Source organism: Lipotes vexillifer, unplaced genomic scaffold (genome assembly GCF_000442215.2).
Source record: "Lipotes vexillifer unplaced genomic scaffold, Lipotes_vexillifer_v1.1 scaffold431, whole genome shotgun sequence".
Lineage (NCBI taxonomy): Eukaryota > Metazoa > Chordata > Mammalia > Artiodactyla > Lipotidae > Lipotes > Lipotes vexillifer.
In genome coordinates, this window is record NW_006782267.1 from 1,160,384 (window position 1) to 1,177,014 (window position 16,631).

Sequence of the window (16,631 nt, forward strand, 5' to 3'; positions counted from 1 at the left end):
GGAAAGAGTTTATCACCCTTTTGCTTTGAATCCTTTACTACGTAGCATGTAGGGGTTATTACATCTTCTTTGTGGGAAAGAAAGCAAGCACGGCAGGAGTATATAAACATTTACAACACAATTCCTATTCAAGTTGTTTAAAATCTATTTGGGAAGAGAAAATACTGTTCACAGTAGGAACATTTATACAGAGAATCATCTGTAAGTGCAAAGTGATATTATCTAATTTCTCCTTTGTGCAGAATTTCAAAAAAAAGCCCAGAAAGATAAAAATATTTATATATCTAAATCTGTATCTACATATTCATTTGTGATTGTCTTTCCATCAAGAGCTACTTTTAATGATATCTGATGACATAGGACAGGAGTCAGCAAACTTTCTATAGAGGGGCACGTGTTTTCAGCTTTGTGAGTCATCTGGTCTCTGTAGCAATGACTCAACTCTCCCACCATATCGAGAAAGCAGCCATAGACAACACATAATGGATGTGGCTGTGTGCCAATAAAACTTTATTTATGGACACAAATTTGAATTTCATATAATTTTCACGTGTCATGAAATATTATTCTTCTTTTGATTTGGGGAACCATTTAAAAATGTAAAAACCATTTTTAGCTTTATACAAACACAGGCTGCAAGGGTTGGACTTGGCCCATAGGCTGAAGTATGCCAACCCCTGATCCCTGACCTAGGACACAGGAAAAATTTAAAATGACTTCTAGGTCAGCATTAAAACTGAGCTATGCCCAGTATAGTTTTATGCACGTATCTTCTTGTGTTTAGATGATCTTTTAAAAATGTTACCACATATACCTATAATGGCCAGACTCTGACTAAACATATCACTATATTCCAGAGAAATGGAAGTTTATGGAGTTATACACAACCACATCAGTACCAGAGTGACATAAACGAAAGGAGTAAACAGCAGAGAGGCACCAGGCACTTTATTGCCGCCTACGCGTGTTTCATCAACTTAGTTAAATAGCACTCTATTCTTCAGCCTGTCAACATGATCTCAACCGGAAAGCCAAATTATGAACTAATGGCATCATAATCAAATTACAGTCCTAATGGAAACATCCATCAATACATCCCCAGAACATGGTTCTCCAAAAACACCAAGTTGTCCTCTTTGGTGAACAGAAGATAGTCAGAGGATACAATTTTTAGGATTACTGTCAAAATGTAATAAACTTTAAGGTTAAAAAACTTATACTATTCTTTGTTGGGTGGTAGGAACCAAAAGAAAAATATTTTTTCTGTTTATATTCCTACCAGAGAAAGACCTATCTAGATATTAAAAACTGAAGGAATTTTGCTTCAGAGTACTCAATTCTATACAAAAAAGCAAGAGATCATTTTTATAATGATATGATTTTTCCAGTTTTATCTTAACTTGCTAACAAAAATTACTATTAAAATTTTATGTATCTGAAATTTCTATTACACCTTGTTCATATATATCCTTAATATAGTAAACCATCTCTTATGCTTCATTCATCATGAACAGAGAAAACTAATTACAGGTTAAAACTGAGTCAGCAATTTAACTTTTCATCCAGGGCAGATTTTTCAATATTTTATCACATTTTGGGAGATCATATTTACCTAATTTTTGTTCTTTTGTCTCAGTAAACTTTCTTCCCCCACCCCCCAGCTCACCCAATCTAATAACACTTTTATTAGTTTCTTGTGTATCCTTTCAGTATTTTTTAATGTAAATACAACTGTACTGTTGTGTAATTTTCTATGTTCACTTAATAAATACTTCCTGGAGATGGTTCTATACAACTGCATAGAGTGTTCCCTTGTTCTTTATTTTTTATAGCTGCATAGCGTTTCACGCTATCTTAATCTATGTTCTTATAGATGCAATTCTTAGAATTTGCTTATTCTATGGTAAAATTATGCAAGTTTAGAAATAAATTAAATTTAGAGGGAATATCACGTAATTTCCCCATTTTACAAATGTGAAGAAACAGAGATCTGACTTGCTGGAAATCTACTGAAGTTCCTACCACCATTAATCAAGTCTTCCATCCCCAAATGCCTCAAATTTTCTCATTAGGTTAACTTCTATGACAAATGCTGCCTGTCAACTTTAATACCTTTGAGGAACCAGAATGTCCACAATTTTAGCATAAAATTTAAATATCATTTTAATGGCATCTCAAATTACCTTGTGACTTTTACGAGTTTTGAAATACTCAGTATGCTATTATTAACGTCATAAAAAGTATGCTCATGAAATCCAAAGACTTCACTGTAAAGATATTCGTTACATTATTATCCAAAGCAAAACACTGGAAAGGATCTAAATTTTAATTAAATAGGAAGTCATTCAGTAAACTGTGGTATATATGGCTGTTTATTTCGTATCTATAAAAAAATTTTAATGATATAAGAATATAATATTTTTAAAAATTTAAGTATAGAATTGTGTATACAGGATATTAACTATGTAAAATAGATGGAAAGGTTAAAGAAAATAGAGAGACAACAGTGATTACATCTGGCTGGTATAATTTCAAATATTTATATATATATATATTTTTTTCCTTTATATATTCTATATTCTCAAAAACTTTTTACAATAAAGTTATCTTCTATAATCAGAAAAATCATGTTAAAATCCTACTGATATTATTTGGACTCTTGGATTTATGTGGGTACCCTATCTCACTTTTTCGAAATTCAAATTTGTTAATAATATAATCCTAGGGCTCAAAAATCAAAAGAAAATAAAAATATAATGTGTGGATGGGGACATGGGAACCCACCCGTGTCTCCTATCTACCCGGTCCCTCTCACCCATAATACCCTGTAGCCCTACTTTACAGAGTTAAATACTGTTCTTAGTTTTTTGTGTATCCTTCTGGTCATTCTTATGCAAACACAGTAAATATATACATTAAATTCCCCTGCCTTTTTATACAGCTTTGTACCTTACTATTTTCACGTAACAATAAATATATGAGAGATCTCTGGATGTCACTGCATATAGAGCCGGTCCTGTTCTTTTTCCCCACAGCCATACTGCATTTCATGTTAATTTTTCAGCCAACTTCTCATCATTCAGTGTGATATGTGAAAAGAGCAATATAAAAACTAACCCTAGGTCAAATATGTGCACTTTAACAAGACAATGCCTTTCCTTCAGTATAGTGACAATTCCACTTGTTAGTTCTTTATTCCCTTTTCCAAATACACTGTATTCAAGATACCCTGATCATATTTTGTTTTGTTTTCTTTTAACTGAAGTATAGCTGATTTACAATGTCCTGTTAGTTTCAGGTGTGCAGCACAGTGATTCAGTTATATATATATATATATACATATATATATATATATATATGTATATATATATTCTTTTTCAGGTTCTTTTCCCTTATTAGGTTATTACAAAACATTGACTATAGTTCCCTGTGCCATACGGTAGGTACAGTAGGTCTTTGTCATGGGTTCTTTACTATCACATTTAAGTACCTAAAACTCTCATTATCAAATCTTTAAGTATGTTACAAATATTATGTACAATTCTTTCCTAGCAGTAGAGAAACAATGTGTATAATTGGACAAGACTAGGACATTCAGGACTAGAAGAAAGGGAAAGAAAACAAATGTGAGACTGTTGAGGATCCAGGCTCAGATGGAGGGCTGGGTCCCAACCTGCAGGGTTAGGCAGTGGTTCACTGCCAAGTGTCCAACAGGCACAATAAATGAGCACTGACATCAGATCCTAAAAATCAGGAGCAGTCCCATCTGCTGAATGAAGTACAGAAGCAGGCATATCTGTGATAATCAAAACTTGACTTCATGAGGAATACAGCATGCTTTCACTCGGATTCATTCATAATTCACCAAATACTTTCTCAATATGTACTCTAAACCAAGAAGTTTAATAAAAGCCCCCTTTGGGGCTTCCCTGGTGGCGCAGTGGTTGAGAGTCCACCTGCCGATGCAGGGCACACGGGTTGGTGCCCCGGTCTGAGAAGATCCCACATGCCGTGGAGCGGCTGGGCCCGTGAGCCATAGCCGCTGAGCCTGCGCGTCCGGAGCCTGTGCCCCGCAACGGGAGAGGCCACAACGGTGAGAGGCGCACGTACCGCAAAAAATAAATAAATAAATAAATAAATAAAAGCCCCCTTTAGGGGGCTTACCCTCAAAGAGCTCATAAAAGAGATACAGTGGGAAACTGGACTCAATTGTAATATCATATGTACCAGTCAACTACTGCCATGATAATGCTGCATAACAAACCTCTCCAAAACTCAGTGTCATCCAATAATAAGTACCTGTTTTCATGATCACAGGTTTTCAGGATGATGCTGTGCCATGAATCTAGCTTCTGGAACTAGCAGGCCATCCCAGGCAGTTCTTCATACAGTAATGTTATAAGCAGAAAAGAAATGCACACTGCCTCTTAAGGTCTTCTACCCAAGCTGATGCTCTGACTCCTGCCTGTGTTCTTTGGCCAAAGCAAGTCACAAGCCCAACAGCAATAGGTCAGGGAAGGACACTCCACCTCTAACAGGAGGAGCTGTAATGTCACATAGAAAAGGCTTGGATTCAGGGAAGGTTTAAGAATTGGGAACAAAAGTGCAATCTACCACATAGTGAATAAATGCTATGATAAAGTTAGGGCAAGTGATGCCTAGCAGAGACTGGGTACACAGCTAGACTAAATTTCCTAGCCACTCTCACTTTTAGATATGCCCAGGGTTCCAGTTAATGAAGTGTGGGTAGAATGACGTACTTCAATTCCAGGCATGGTCCTTCAAAACCTCCCATCCAGTCTTCTCCCATTTCTCTCCCCTCATCTGTCAGCTGAACCTTGGTGGGCAGGGCACCCTTGAATCGCATACTGAAGAGGAGAGAGCCTCCATCTTCTGGGTGCTCTGAGTGTGTGCAGCAGAGCTCCCTCAATCCATCAGGAAGCCCTATTAGGGGCTCCAAGGATCAAGAAATAAACCACTTATTCTCAAATTGAGGGGTTAATCTGCTAAAGCAGTTAGATTATTTTAACTAACAAAAGATGCTAATCAAGCCATTTAACCCAGGATTGGGGAGTTGGAAATGCTGCATGGAACAAGCATAGATTACAAACTTAAAGAGAAAAGACAAATGGTCGTCTTCTAAGTGAAAAGGGGGCAAGGTAAAGATTGTTCCAGACAAAATGACGAGTATATTTAAAGGCTCAGAGGTGTGACACCATTTAGGACTCCTAAAAAAGTTCAATATAGTTAGAGGTAGGGTGTGTGTGTGTGTGTGTGTGTGTGCACCTGTGTGTTTGGGGGTTGAACAGGAAGTTAATTAAGGCTAGGGCAAAATGACAAATGTCCAAAAATAAGACACCCAAAGGAAACAAAGGAAACGGGGGCCAACTCCAAAAGGGCGGAGATAAAGACCGTGGATTTTCCCCTAGGGGCATTAAGGAGCAAGGAGATAGACAGAGAGGATCAGATCTGCACTTTAGAAAGCTTCTAAATTCACCTCCAAGTCGTAGAGTAAGTGCTAACAACAGGTAAAGACCCCAGAGTGGGCGGGCAGGGCTGGCTGGGTGTGGGGTGTCTCCCCAGGCACAACTCCCTTTCCACCTCCTAGCAAAGCAGGCAGACACCCAGGGTACGGCTCTAGCCGTACCCTGGGCAGAGTCCTGGGCAGAGAGCTCAAGGAAGAACAGGAAAATGCTCCTGTCAAAGGCCGAGAGCAAATATTTTAGGTCTTGTAAGCCACGTGGTCTCTGTCATTACCATTCAGTTCTGCCAAAAGCAGCCACAGACAACACGGAAGCAAATGAGCATGGCTGTGTTCCAATAAAACCTTATTTATAAAAACTGGCAGGAAATGAGTAAATGAAAATAGAAGTAAACATATCAGGTGGACTAGAGCGTGCCAACCTGTGCCCTAGGCCACAGAGGGAGGCAATGCCCTGAGCCATAATGCAGGTGGGCATGGGAGGGGCTTGTGACAAAACTAATCCCAGACTTCACCCTCTGTGTCCCTGAGACTACCCCTGCCCCTACCTTGACACTAAGACTGGTGATGGGACTGTGATTTTCATAAGAGACGAGCACTCTGCACTCCAGTTAGAGGGCCGTTGTAAAATCACCATGGTTAGATGTATGAGCCAATGTACAACAGTCTAGAGTTGGCCAGATGGCTTCATGCTCTCCACTACAGCAATCTTCCACCAGTTAAATAATCGTGCCAGTTAAATATATAAATATACTCCTTCCTACATTCGGTGGGTGAATTTTAACATTAATTTGAAAAACTCTAGTCTATTGTGTTCTTTAAGGCTCATCTTTGTGAGATAATTATCATGTCCTTATCTTCAGTTAAGCAAATCTCACACAATCTTTGAAACATATGAAAACAACCAAAATAAACATTAAAACCCTATAGCAATTTGGAATTGTAGGGAAATTGCTTTTCCTTTGCTTTTCGTTTTCAAACTTGAGATACATTTCTTTCAAAAAAATAACAGTATTCTCCTATCATTCAAAAAGGACTTCTTAAAATAAAAACTTAGTGACACCTAAAAAACTCATTGTAGCATCATACTAATTTTGCTTGTTGAGCTTATAGCAGTAAAACACAGAGTTCTTAGAAGTCCAAGTTGATGACTTTTAAACCATTAATCATAGAAAACAAAAAAACTGCTTCAAATATCAAAACAAAAATAGTTGATTCTCTGAGAGCTAGTCTAAGAGTAGGCCATTTATTTTTAACTTGTACACTCCTTTCCACTCCTGAGTTACTGACCCTGATCACTGTTCAGCTCAACAAGTTACGATAATTCATTTGTAATAAGTATTAGAATGGGTTGTACATGACTTTACTCACTTATTACTTAGTATAGAGTATTCATTGTATGCCAAATTCTGTAACCATACTTGAAAATGCATTTCTAAAACAAAAGTGCAGGAGGTAACCCTCTCATCTCTTTGCCAGGAAAAAATGGGAATGTTAACTTTGTTATCTAAAACTAAGGCTTAGGTTTCTTCAAGATACTTTTCACAGCTTAAGTACGTAATGACCTAAATTGTTCAGAAGCAAGGTTGCATACTTTTGATATGTCTTTGCTATAAAGAACTAATGGCATATAAGTGATACCATACGATATTTGTCTTTCTCTTTCTGACTTACTTATTAGCTCAGTATGATAATCTCTAGGTCCATCCATGTAGGCGCAAATGGCATTATTTCAGGAGGGGGGGGGGCCGGGGAGGGATGGATTGGGAGTTTGGGACTGGTCAATGCAAAGTATTATATATACAATGGATAAACAACCAAGTCCTACTGTAGAGCACAGGGAACTATATTCAATATCCTGTAATAAACCATAATGGAATAGAAAAAACTTTGAAAATTACAAAAAAAGAACTAAAGGCAGCCTAGCTTTTCATTACAATGCTCTCAATCAAATCATAAGAAAGTCGGGTTAAACTCAACTGCAAATTAATACAGCCTACCTCAAGTCCTCTGTCTACAAGTAAATCCACTTATCTAGTTTTCTTTCCATGTGGAAAAAGATTAACGAAAGTCATGAACAATTAGGAGCGGGTGGCTCAAGTGTACGGTAAGGAAATACCAGGCCTTCTCCTGTGGACTTATCAGCTCTCCGCGCACGTCGGTTGAGGCCATACAAGTACCATTGCCCATTCTTTTTCCATCCATGTCAAACTAGAAGTTGAAAGGCTTATGGGAAGGCAAGTATCACTCTAACAAGTATCTCTCCAGCCCAAAGACAGTGGGCCAACTTAGTGACCAAAGAATAAGCATACAAAGTTGTCCCCAGTGCAACGAATACTACTAGGGCAATTATGTGCACTTCTGACGGTCAGTGTCCCTACAGTTAAGTAAGCAATCTGAGATCAGAAGTTTAATAAAGATAAGGGCTACATTAACGGTGAATGTACACTGGTGAATGCACGTACTTAATATGCTAAATTTAATAAGTGTTGACAAAGTTTCTCTCCTTAAAACAAACTCTAGCCAGGCTCCTCTGAGCTCTCCCTCAACTATGCCTCAACCTTGGCCTTTAAAGACCTGGACAAACAGTAACTTAGTTTCTTACAGCTCAAGGCTACATCCCTACAATGACTCCAACTCCCCTGAAAGTGCCTGCTGGAGAAAATTCAAGGCTACCAAAGAAGTGACTATTCCAGTCCACACCTGAAGATGGGGCCCCTGTCTCCTAGTCTCTGTGGGAGGGCAGGAGCCTAACTTTGGTAACAGCCAGTTAACAAAGCTAGATGGGTTTCACATGGACCAGCCCCCTTCTTGCTTTTTGTAATTTTTCAGTTCCTTGCCTGTACTGAGCGCCAGCGCTCTCCCTCCCTATTCCCTCATTCTTCCTTTAAAATGCCCAGTCGCCTGTGTACAATTGGAAGTCGTGTTCACACCAGCCTCTTTTCCCTATTGTAGTAGTATATTACAATAGTATATTAGTATGTTACTTAGTATATTACTAAGGTAATAATACTTGCCACTTTAGTATCTGGCTCTGCTGATCTTTGACACTGTGTATTTGCTTATGCTTCTGCCCACACACACGTGCTGATAATATAAAGAAGAGAAAATAGGCAAAGGCACTGTTTCACCCAGGAGTCAGCAAACTGTTTCTGTAAAGGGCCAGACAGATAGTAAATATTTCAGGCTTTGCCGGCCATAAGGTCTCTGGAGCACCTATTCAACTTCGCCGTTGTAGGGAATTCCCTGGCGGTCCTGTGTTTAGGACTCCGCGCTTTCACTGCCGTGATCCGGGTTCAATCGCTGGGGGAGCTAAGATTCTGCAGGCTGAGCAGCGTGGCCAAAACAAACAAACAAAAAACTGTTGTAGAGCAAATGCAGCCGTAGACAACCAGCAAATTCATGAACATAGATAGTTGTGTTCCAATAAAACTTTATTTATGGACACTGACATTTTAATTCCATATTATTCTTATTTTGATTTTTTAAACCATTTAAAAAATGAAATTTTAAAACCATTCCTAGTTCACAGGCTATATGAAAACACTCAGCAAGCCAGATCTGGCCCACAGGCCACCATTTGCCAATCCATGGTTTAAGGTATTAATAATTTTCTTTCCTTGCTATGACTAGCTTTCAAAGTTCGAGATCATTTGATGGTAAGAGTGGTAGATTTAAGGACTGTATTTCTCAACAAACTAAAAAATGCTCCTTATTTTTCTCATTGAGCCAAATATGAAATTAGTGGTTTTAGGTCCATTCCTTAAAGATAAATTTCTAGTTCACCAATAATGGATATTCTCTCATAGTTAAACATCCATGCAAACTCCAAATGGAATAATAAAGTTGAAGTCTGTGTGTGTATGTAATTATTAGAGAAATGCAAATCAAACCAACAATGAGATATCACCTCACACCCGTCAGAATGGCTGTCATCAAAAAGTCTACAAATAACAAATGTTGGCAACAATGTGGAGAAAAGGGAACCCTCATACACTGTTGTTGGGAATGTATATTGGTGCAGCCACTATGGAAAACACTATGGAGGTTCCTTCAAAAATTAAAAATAGAACTACCATATGATCCAGCAATTCCATTGCTGGATATATATCTGCAAAAAAAACTGATAACACTAACTCAAAAAGATACATGCTCCCCAATATTCATAGCAGCACTATTTACAATAGCCAAGATATGGAAGTGACCCAAGTGTCTATCAACAGATGAATGGATAAAGAAGATGTGGTATACATATACGATGGAATATTACTCAGCCATAAAAAAGAATGAAATTCTGCCATTTGCAGCAGAGTTCATGGACCTAGAGAATATTATGCTAAGTCAGACACAGAAAGACAAACACTGTATGAGATCATTTATATGTGGAATCTAAAAAATTAAAACAAATGAATGTATAAAGCAAAACAGAAAAAGACCCACAGATATAGAAAACAAACTAGTGGTTACCAGTGGAGAGAGGGAAGCGGGGGCAAGATAGGTATAGGGGATTAAGAGATACAAACTACTATGTATAAAATAGATAGGCAACAAAGATATATTGTATAGCACAGGGAGTTATAGTCATTATCTTGTAATAACTTTTAACGGAGTATAATCTGTAAAAATACTGAGACACAATGCTGTACACCTGAAACTAATATAACATTGTAAATCAACTATACTTCAGTAATAGAGGGAGAAAGAGAGAGAGAGAGAGAACGAACAGGTGGAAAGTTCATAAGCAGAAAGTGAGAATTTCCAGGTCATGCTTTTAAAGTACAAGTAAGTTTCACTTCATCTGACAATCTATATCAAATTCTGATAGCAAGAAGGTAAATTCACTTGCCCCAAAGAGAAAGAGAGTGATGCTTGAAATGGTACATAGCCTGAACTAGACGTCTTCCCCAGTACAGCTAACGACTAGACTTTCACAGCTGCAAACTAGCAACCCCCAGGAAAGTAGAGTTAAATATTCCTAAAACAGGAATCTAGTTCTGTTATGAAACTGTTCATCATTTCACCTCATGACAGCCACGAAAATCAGGAGAACTCAGAAAGGACTCAGACGATGAGCAGCTAGCATTTTTAATAAAATTCAAATCCAGAGTCTTTGGGAGTTTTTCGTTGCTACCCTCCAGAGTCACTATTATCAGCAACATTAATGCAATTACTTGGGTAAAAAGGGAGACGGGAAAAATCTGACCTTTGCATTGCTTCTTTAACTTCCCTTTTTCCCTAGGAAATATTTAATTCTGAATAAGGTAAAGGTAAAAAAAGTTTAGTAGTCTCTAAAAAGGCTTTACATAAAATCTGAGGAAACTATATATATATATATATGTATATATATATATTTTTTTCTTCCTCAAATGTATACTTGGAACAAAATTAGCACACTGTATTATTTGTCACTGCTATATACCACAAAACCCATGCAACTGTTAAGACAATGTAAAATAAAGCAGCCCCCAAATTTACCTAATACTACAAGAAATAATCTTCACATTAATAACTGGGACCAAATCATTATCTCAAAGTGTGCCATTTTGCTTAAAGAAATCTTCATTTTTTCAATCCGTGAACGCACTGCTCAGTTTAATAACACCCCTATGAGTTTTGGGTCTCAAATTTCTTCCCTCAGGCAAAGGGGGCACAATCATATGTTTTTCTACTGAACTGCATTCTTCTATAAACATTTCAAAGAGTGCATCTGCTTTACAGATGAAACAGTCGCTACAAAGAACAGTAACAATAAAAATATATGCCTATTTTGTAATGCTCTCATCTACAAGGATGGAAAGTGATATATAACTGTTACCAAGGAAACAGTGAAGTAAAACTGCATGTATCAAGCAGTTTAATAACCAGAAAATTAAAAGAACAAGGAAAAAATCATCTCCAGATAGAACCACGACACATTGTGCCACCCACAATGGATGCAATCAAGGGTCACAACTCAAAAAGATGATGTAAAGGGTCCCAACCTGCCAGCTATTCCAATGCTTGGCAGTCTTTTTTTTTTTTTTCTTTTCTTTTTTTAAATGATGGTTATAAGATGTAACTGGATTCTTGAGGGGCAATTTGAATTCCGACTTTTCACATGATTAAAAGAGCATAGATTCTGGTAACAAGTGGTTAAATGTAGGTACTGTGAAAAGTCAAAACATGCTGTTTATTTATTCCAGTGTGGATTAATATTCTCTTGGAATTCTCTGTAATTACCACTTTCTTTACTCACCGGTGGGACAGTTAGCAAATATCAGACAGCAAATGCTTTCTGAATTAACATTTAGAAACTCGAGTTCAACTCGCTTAGGAACCAAAGGCAAGGCTAAGGCCTGGGATAACCATGTGTGTTCACCTCTAAACCAGGAGAATTTTAAGCACTCAAGTAACCACGCTGATCAAAGCTAAATCCTTTAGGAAGATTATCCATTCTGAAATCAGGAAAATCCTGCAGTGTTAGCACTTTTATACTTCACCTTTGAGAAAAGAACTTGATTTCTGTAACGGTGTTTAAAACACACACACAAGACTTTATTCCTTCAAGAGCAGAAACAAGCAGCTGCAAACATGTGTTTCTGCAGGCTGATGACCCTCCAAAGGTATTTCTATTTCAGCCTGGGGACAATCGTTGAGCTCACACTGAGAAACAAGAAGAATTCTTAAGGAAGGGAGATTTCTTAATCGGCACATAAGCTCAGAACATGTGCAGCTTCTCTCTTTAGAATAAACACTCTATTTGGATCACATTAAGGATAGAAAGTGAAATTCACACTCATTTACTAAATTTTAACCTCTCTTTAAAATAAGATACTAATCCCTCACAGCCTGGCTTGGGTTTGCAACAACTCAGATTTGTGAATATCATGAGGGCACCCTAGAATTGTAAAAGAGTATAAAACCATAAAACATCTTTTCACTGATACACAGCACTGTCTTCCCCCAAGCTCCAAAGTTTAAGGATGAAATCTAGGCTCTAGATGTTTTGTTAATCTTAACGTTTTTAGCATTTGAGGCAACCGACATCTATCTTGGTTACTTTGAACTATACTATATTGGTTGAACCTCTCTTTCCCTTGGGCAAGCTCTCTGTCCGTCCGCAACTGCTAAACTATTGCTCACAGCCGTTTCCCATCCACGGTTCATGATTTGACAGCTGTTTATAATCCAGCCATAGGCAGCAGTGTGCAGGAAGTTAATAGAAAAGAGGTGTGAAGCCACGGCCCTCAATGATATAGATGTGAAATCAAACAATTTGCCACACTACAATCATCCACCGCCCAACTTACTAGTCTTCTGATATGCAGGGCAATACCTCTTGGTGAGTGGACATACTTACCCATCAACTGTATACCTCACACTGGGGCCCTCTCCCTGGGAAATCTGCTTGTAACGTTAAGACACACCCATGTGAGTAGAGAAGAAAGGTGGAGATGGGCAAGAAGAACGAATAAAGACCTGTGGATGTTGGAGACAGGCCCATCTGAATGGCAACATCCAAAATGAATGTTTCTGAAATGGCCCAAAGGTAATTTAGCAAAGTCAACATACATTTCTGACTTGGGCTATCTGACACTACTCACTCTTGCCTCAAGCAATCAACACGTCCCACCCTAACGCTAATTATTCTCTCATGACTGCAAGCAAGTCTAAAGTGTGCCCTGAAGACCTCTGCGGTCTCCCTCCTAAGGTCGGTCTCCCTCCTAAGGTCGAGGTAGTAACTTCTGTCAAGAGCTCAGGGAGAAGAAAGCCAGTGCTTCCAGGGACTTGGGCAGAGAAGATGGGGCACGTCTTCTAAGACTTCTCACACCTGGCTCTTGCCACTGAATGCCACGCTGCAAGAAGCATGGACCTACTTCCTGGGGTTGCTAAAGTCTTTGGAAGCTAAGCAGGGCAGGAGACCTAGGAGGAATGCTCTGACCAGGTAAAACCTAGGCACCCAAAGAGTGGAAATGTTCCTCCTTTATCAGCACTGCCCGACAAATCTGCCTGAATTGATGATTTTTCTTCCGTTTCAACAACATGGCCACTTGGAAGCAAATGTCGAAATCTCTCCAGGCTTAGAACTACACAGTCACCCAAAGAAAGGCTAAAGGTCTTTCTCTTCTGTCTCCATGACTTCAGCATCTAGGTCACTGCTGGGAACACCTGACAGGTTACCTGGGTCAACCTCCAAGCTGACTTTTTGGGGGTGTGGAGGTCCAATTTAGGGGTGGGGGCAGGGGGTCGCTTTTGGTCACTGCCGCTTGGAAAGCAGGAACCCAAGCTCTAAGCACTTCGGGCTTTCCCTAGCAGGAGCGATTACAACCATCTTCTCTTAGCCCTGAATTATACATGTGACCCCAAGCGCCACTGGGGCTTTTCCTAAGGGAAAACAAACTCGTGAATACTGCTCTGTGCGTGACGGCGTGTGTATCTGTGTGTGTGGTCTACAGCCTTGGCTACACAAGCCCCACCAGCCAGTGAGAGAGAAGTTGAACGCGGCAGCCCCTGGCCACCTCGCTTCAGTCCTAGCTTAAGCCCAGCTTCTCTCTCCGGCTTTGGCTTCTCCCCGAGGCTCCCGAAAAATAAAGCACCAAGTTGCCCGCGGCGAGGGCCCCTGGGTGCACGTGAACCGGCGCGGCCCCTACCTCGAGAGCTTTGCAATCTTCACAAAGCTGAAGACATCCATGCAGGCGGCCGGGGACCCCGAGCGCGGCGGCTCCGTCGCCCCTTGTCACGCCAGCAGCAGCGGCAGCCTCGGCAGCCGCATGGCCGGCCGGGACCTCAGCGCGCCCCGGGTCTCGAGTGGCGGCGACAGCGGGTGGCGGCGGCGGCCCCGGAGAGCCCGCACCTGGAGGCGGCGGCTGCTACCCCCCTCCGGCCGCGGGCTGCGTGTGCATCCCCGGACAGGACCATTGGTGGGCGCCGGTGTCGGGAAAACTCAATGGAGAGGGGGCCGGGCCGGGGGCGAGGGGCGGGCGCGGGGAGCGCGGCCCGGGGACCGCCGGGCGCCCGGGGCAGGCGAGGCCCGGACGCTGGGCGCTGCTTCTGCTCCCCGCGTGCCGAAGAGCGCAGACTGAGCCGAGAGGCGGCGGGCGAGCCCGGCACACGCGCGCGCACCCCTCCCGGCACTGCAGCTGCCTCCCTGCCTCCTTCCCCGAGCCGAGTCCCTTCTCCTCTCCCCACCCCCAACCCGCGGGGGCGGGCGGGGGCTCTCCTGTCACCCGCTGCGTGTGCCTCCGGATCCGAAAGATCTGATCTAACCGTCTCGGACACACCGGGGCCGTGAACGCTGCCCCCTCCCTCCCCAAACCTAGCGAGAGCCGGGCCACCGCAGATTGCCCAATGCCTCGGCGTGTTCCATAAACAAAACTAGCGATCGGGAAGGAGCGGGGATGGTCGAGGCTGGATCTTTATTGAAGGGGAAGGGGAGGGGGACGCCCAGCGCGGCGGGCTGGATTTGGAGAGCGCACAGTTCCCACTGCTTCCCCCGAACCTCTGGAGCGAGACGTGACAGCTGGGTTGGCTGGGAAGGTGTGTCTTTGGACAGCAGCACCAGGAGGGAGTCGGAGAAATAAGAAAATAAGAACCGGAGGCATTGGGGGGGTGGGGGGAGGGCATAACACACAGCTGCTTCTCACTAGACGGGCATGAGGGTCCCAGGAGCCAGCGGCGCGGAGACTAATAGGAATGGGTTCCGAATCTAAAGGAAGAGGGAGAGACGAGAACGGGGGTCTGGCAGGCAGAGCAGCCGCTTTCTCAAATTCAGCGGTGGGTGAAGATGGAAAAAACCTTACTCAAAAGACAAAAACAAAAAACCAAAACACAAAAATATAAACACATACCTTAGGCAGAGTAAACTCCAAGTTGCAGCCATTTAGAACTCCTAGCCTTCTCTTTTACATAATTATCTGGGATAATCACCCCTCTTCATTAACTCAGTTTTATCTCCCGGGAGGTTCTGGCTTCCTCGGGCCCCCTTTTCTTGTCTTTCTCTTGGAGACTCAAGGCCTCTTCTCCAAAATCCTTTAAAATTTCTTCCCAGACTATATGAAGGTCAGATGTCTGCACAAAGTGTGTTCTCCCACCCAGAGGCGTTCACCTGATGGGAGGGCCACCGCAAAGAAAAGATGCCACCCCCGAAATGTTGGAGGATCTGGCCAGCCCGCTTCTAGCTCTCCAAGGGGATTAGAGAAAACAAAATAGGTTTAAAGTTCCCAGACTTCTGCTCCTATCCTGGTCTGTCGCTGTATTTAAAGTCTTCAGTATTCAAGCCTAGTACTTGCAGTTTTTTTTTTTTTAAAGGCATTTCTTTCAAAAATTAAACATAAAATCAGTAGCAATCTGAAAAATCTAAATGACTTGAAACTCAGGCACAAAATTCCATTATTTTAAAAATAAACAGAATCAATTTTCCTTTAGCTTCTTATAGATAGACTGGTTTAATTTCATGAACGGGGTACTTACTCATGATCAGAGGAGGCAAGAAGGGCCTTGGCTTTTGAACCCCCTACTGTTTGTGTAAAATAATTATACTTTGGGTCTGCACTGTGCTTGGGAATTTTGAAAGCGCTTTTGCATCTGAGTCTCATAGCAACCTTGTCATATAAGTAAGGCAGCATATTTAAAAAAGAGAAATCTTTTATTTTTACGCCACAATCTATTCTCAATGTACTACCGATGAGTTTTAAACGTGGGTCAGATAAGGTTAGTTGTCTGATCCGAACTCTGCAACAGCTCTCCATTGTCCTTGGAGCTAAAGCTGCACTCCTCCAATGCCCAGCGAGGCCCTAGATGCCTGGCCCTCAATCTCTCTGACCCCATCTATTACTCCCCACTTCCGCCAGCCCCACCGCCCTTACTAAGCTCCAGCAACACGGGCCTCATTGCGTTCTTCAAACTCTGCAGGTGCCCTCCCACCTCCCACCTTTGGCTCTTCACAGTGGTTGTCCCCTCGGCCTGGAATGCTCTTCTGTCAGATATCTGCATGGCCAGCTCCTCCACCCTGTCAAGTCTTTGTACAAACATCACTTCCAAAAAGCCACCTCTGAAAAGCCTCTTCAAAACTGCAAGACCCACCACACCCTGAGACTCTGAGGCTTCATTAACTGTTTTTTTCCCTTGTTTCCATAGCACTTATCACCCACTAGTATATTATATAATTTAT

At 41.4% G+C, this 16,631-nt stretch overlaps 1 protein-coding gene across 1 annotated transcript in view; it reads right to left on the minus strand.

The window, feature by feature from the left end:
- FRMPD4 (FERM and PDZ domain containing 4) overlaps positions 1-14,457 on the minus strand; it is a 556,500-nt gene extending 542,043 nt beyond the window's left edge. Inside the window, exon 1 of the mRNA XM_007455060.1 lies at positions 14,113-14,457. Coding sequence (XP_007455122.1) covers positions 14,113-14,153 — 41 coding nt within the window. The 5' untranslated portion in view covers positions 14,154-14,457. The remainder of the gene's footprint in view (positions 1-14,112) is intronic.
- Between the last annotated feature and the right edge of the window lie 2,174 nt (positions 14,458-16,631).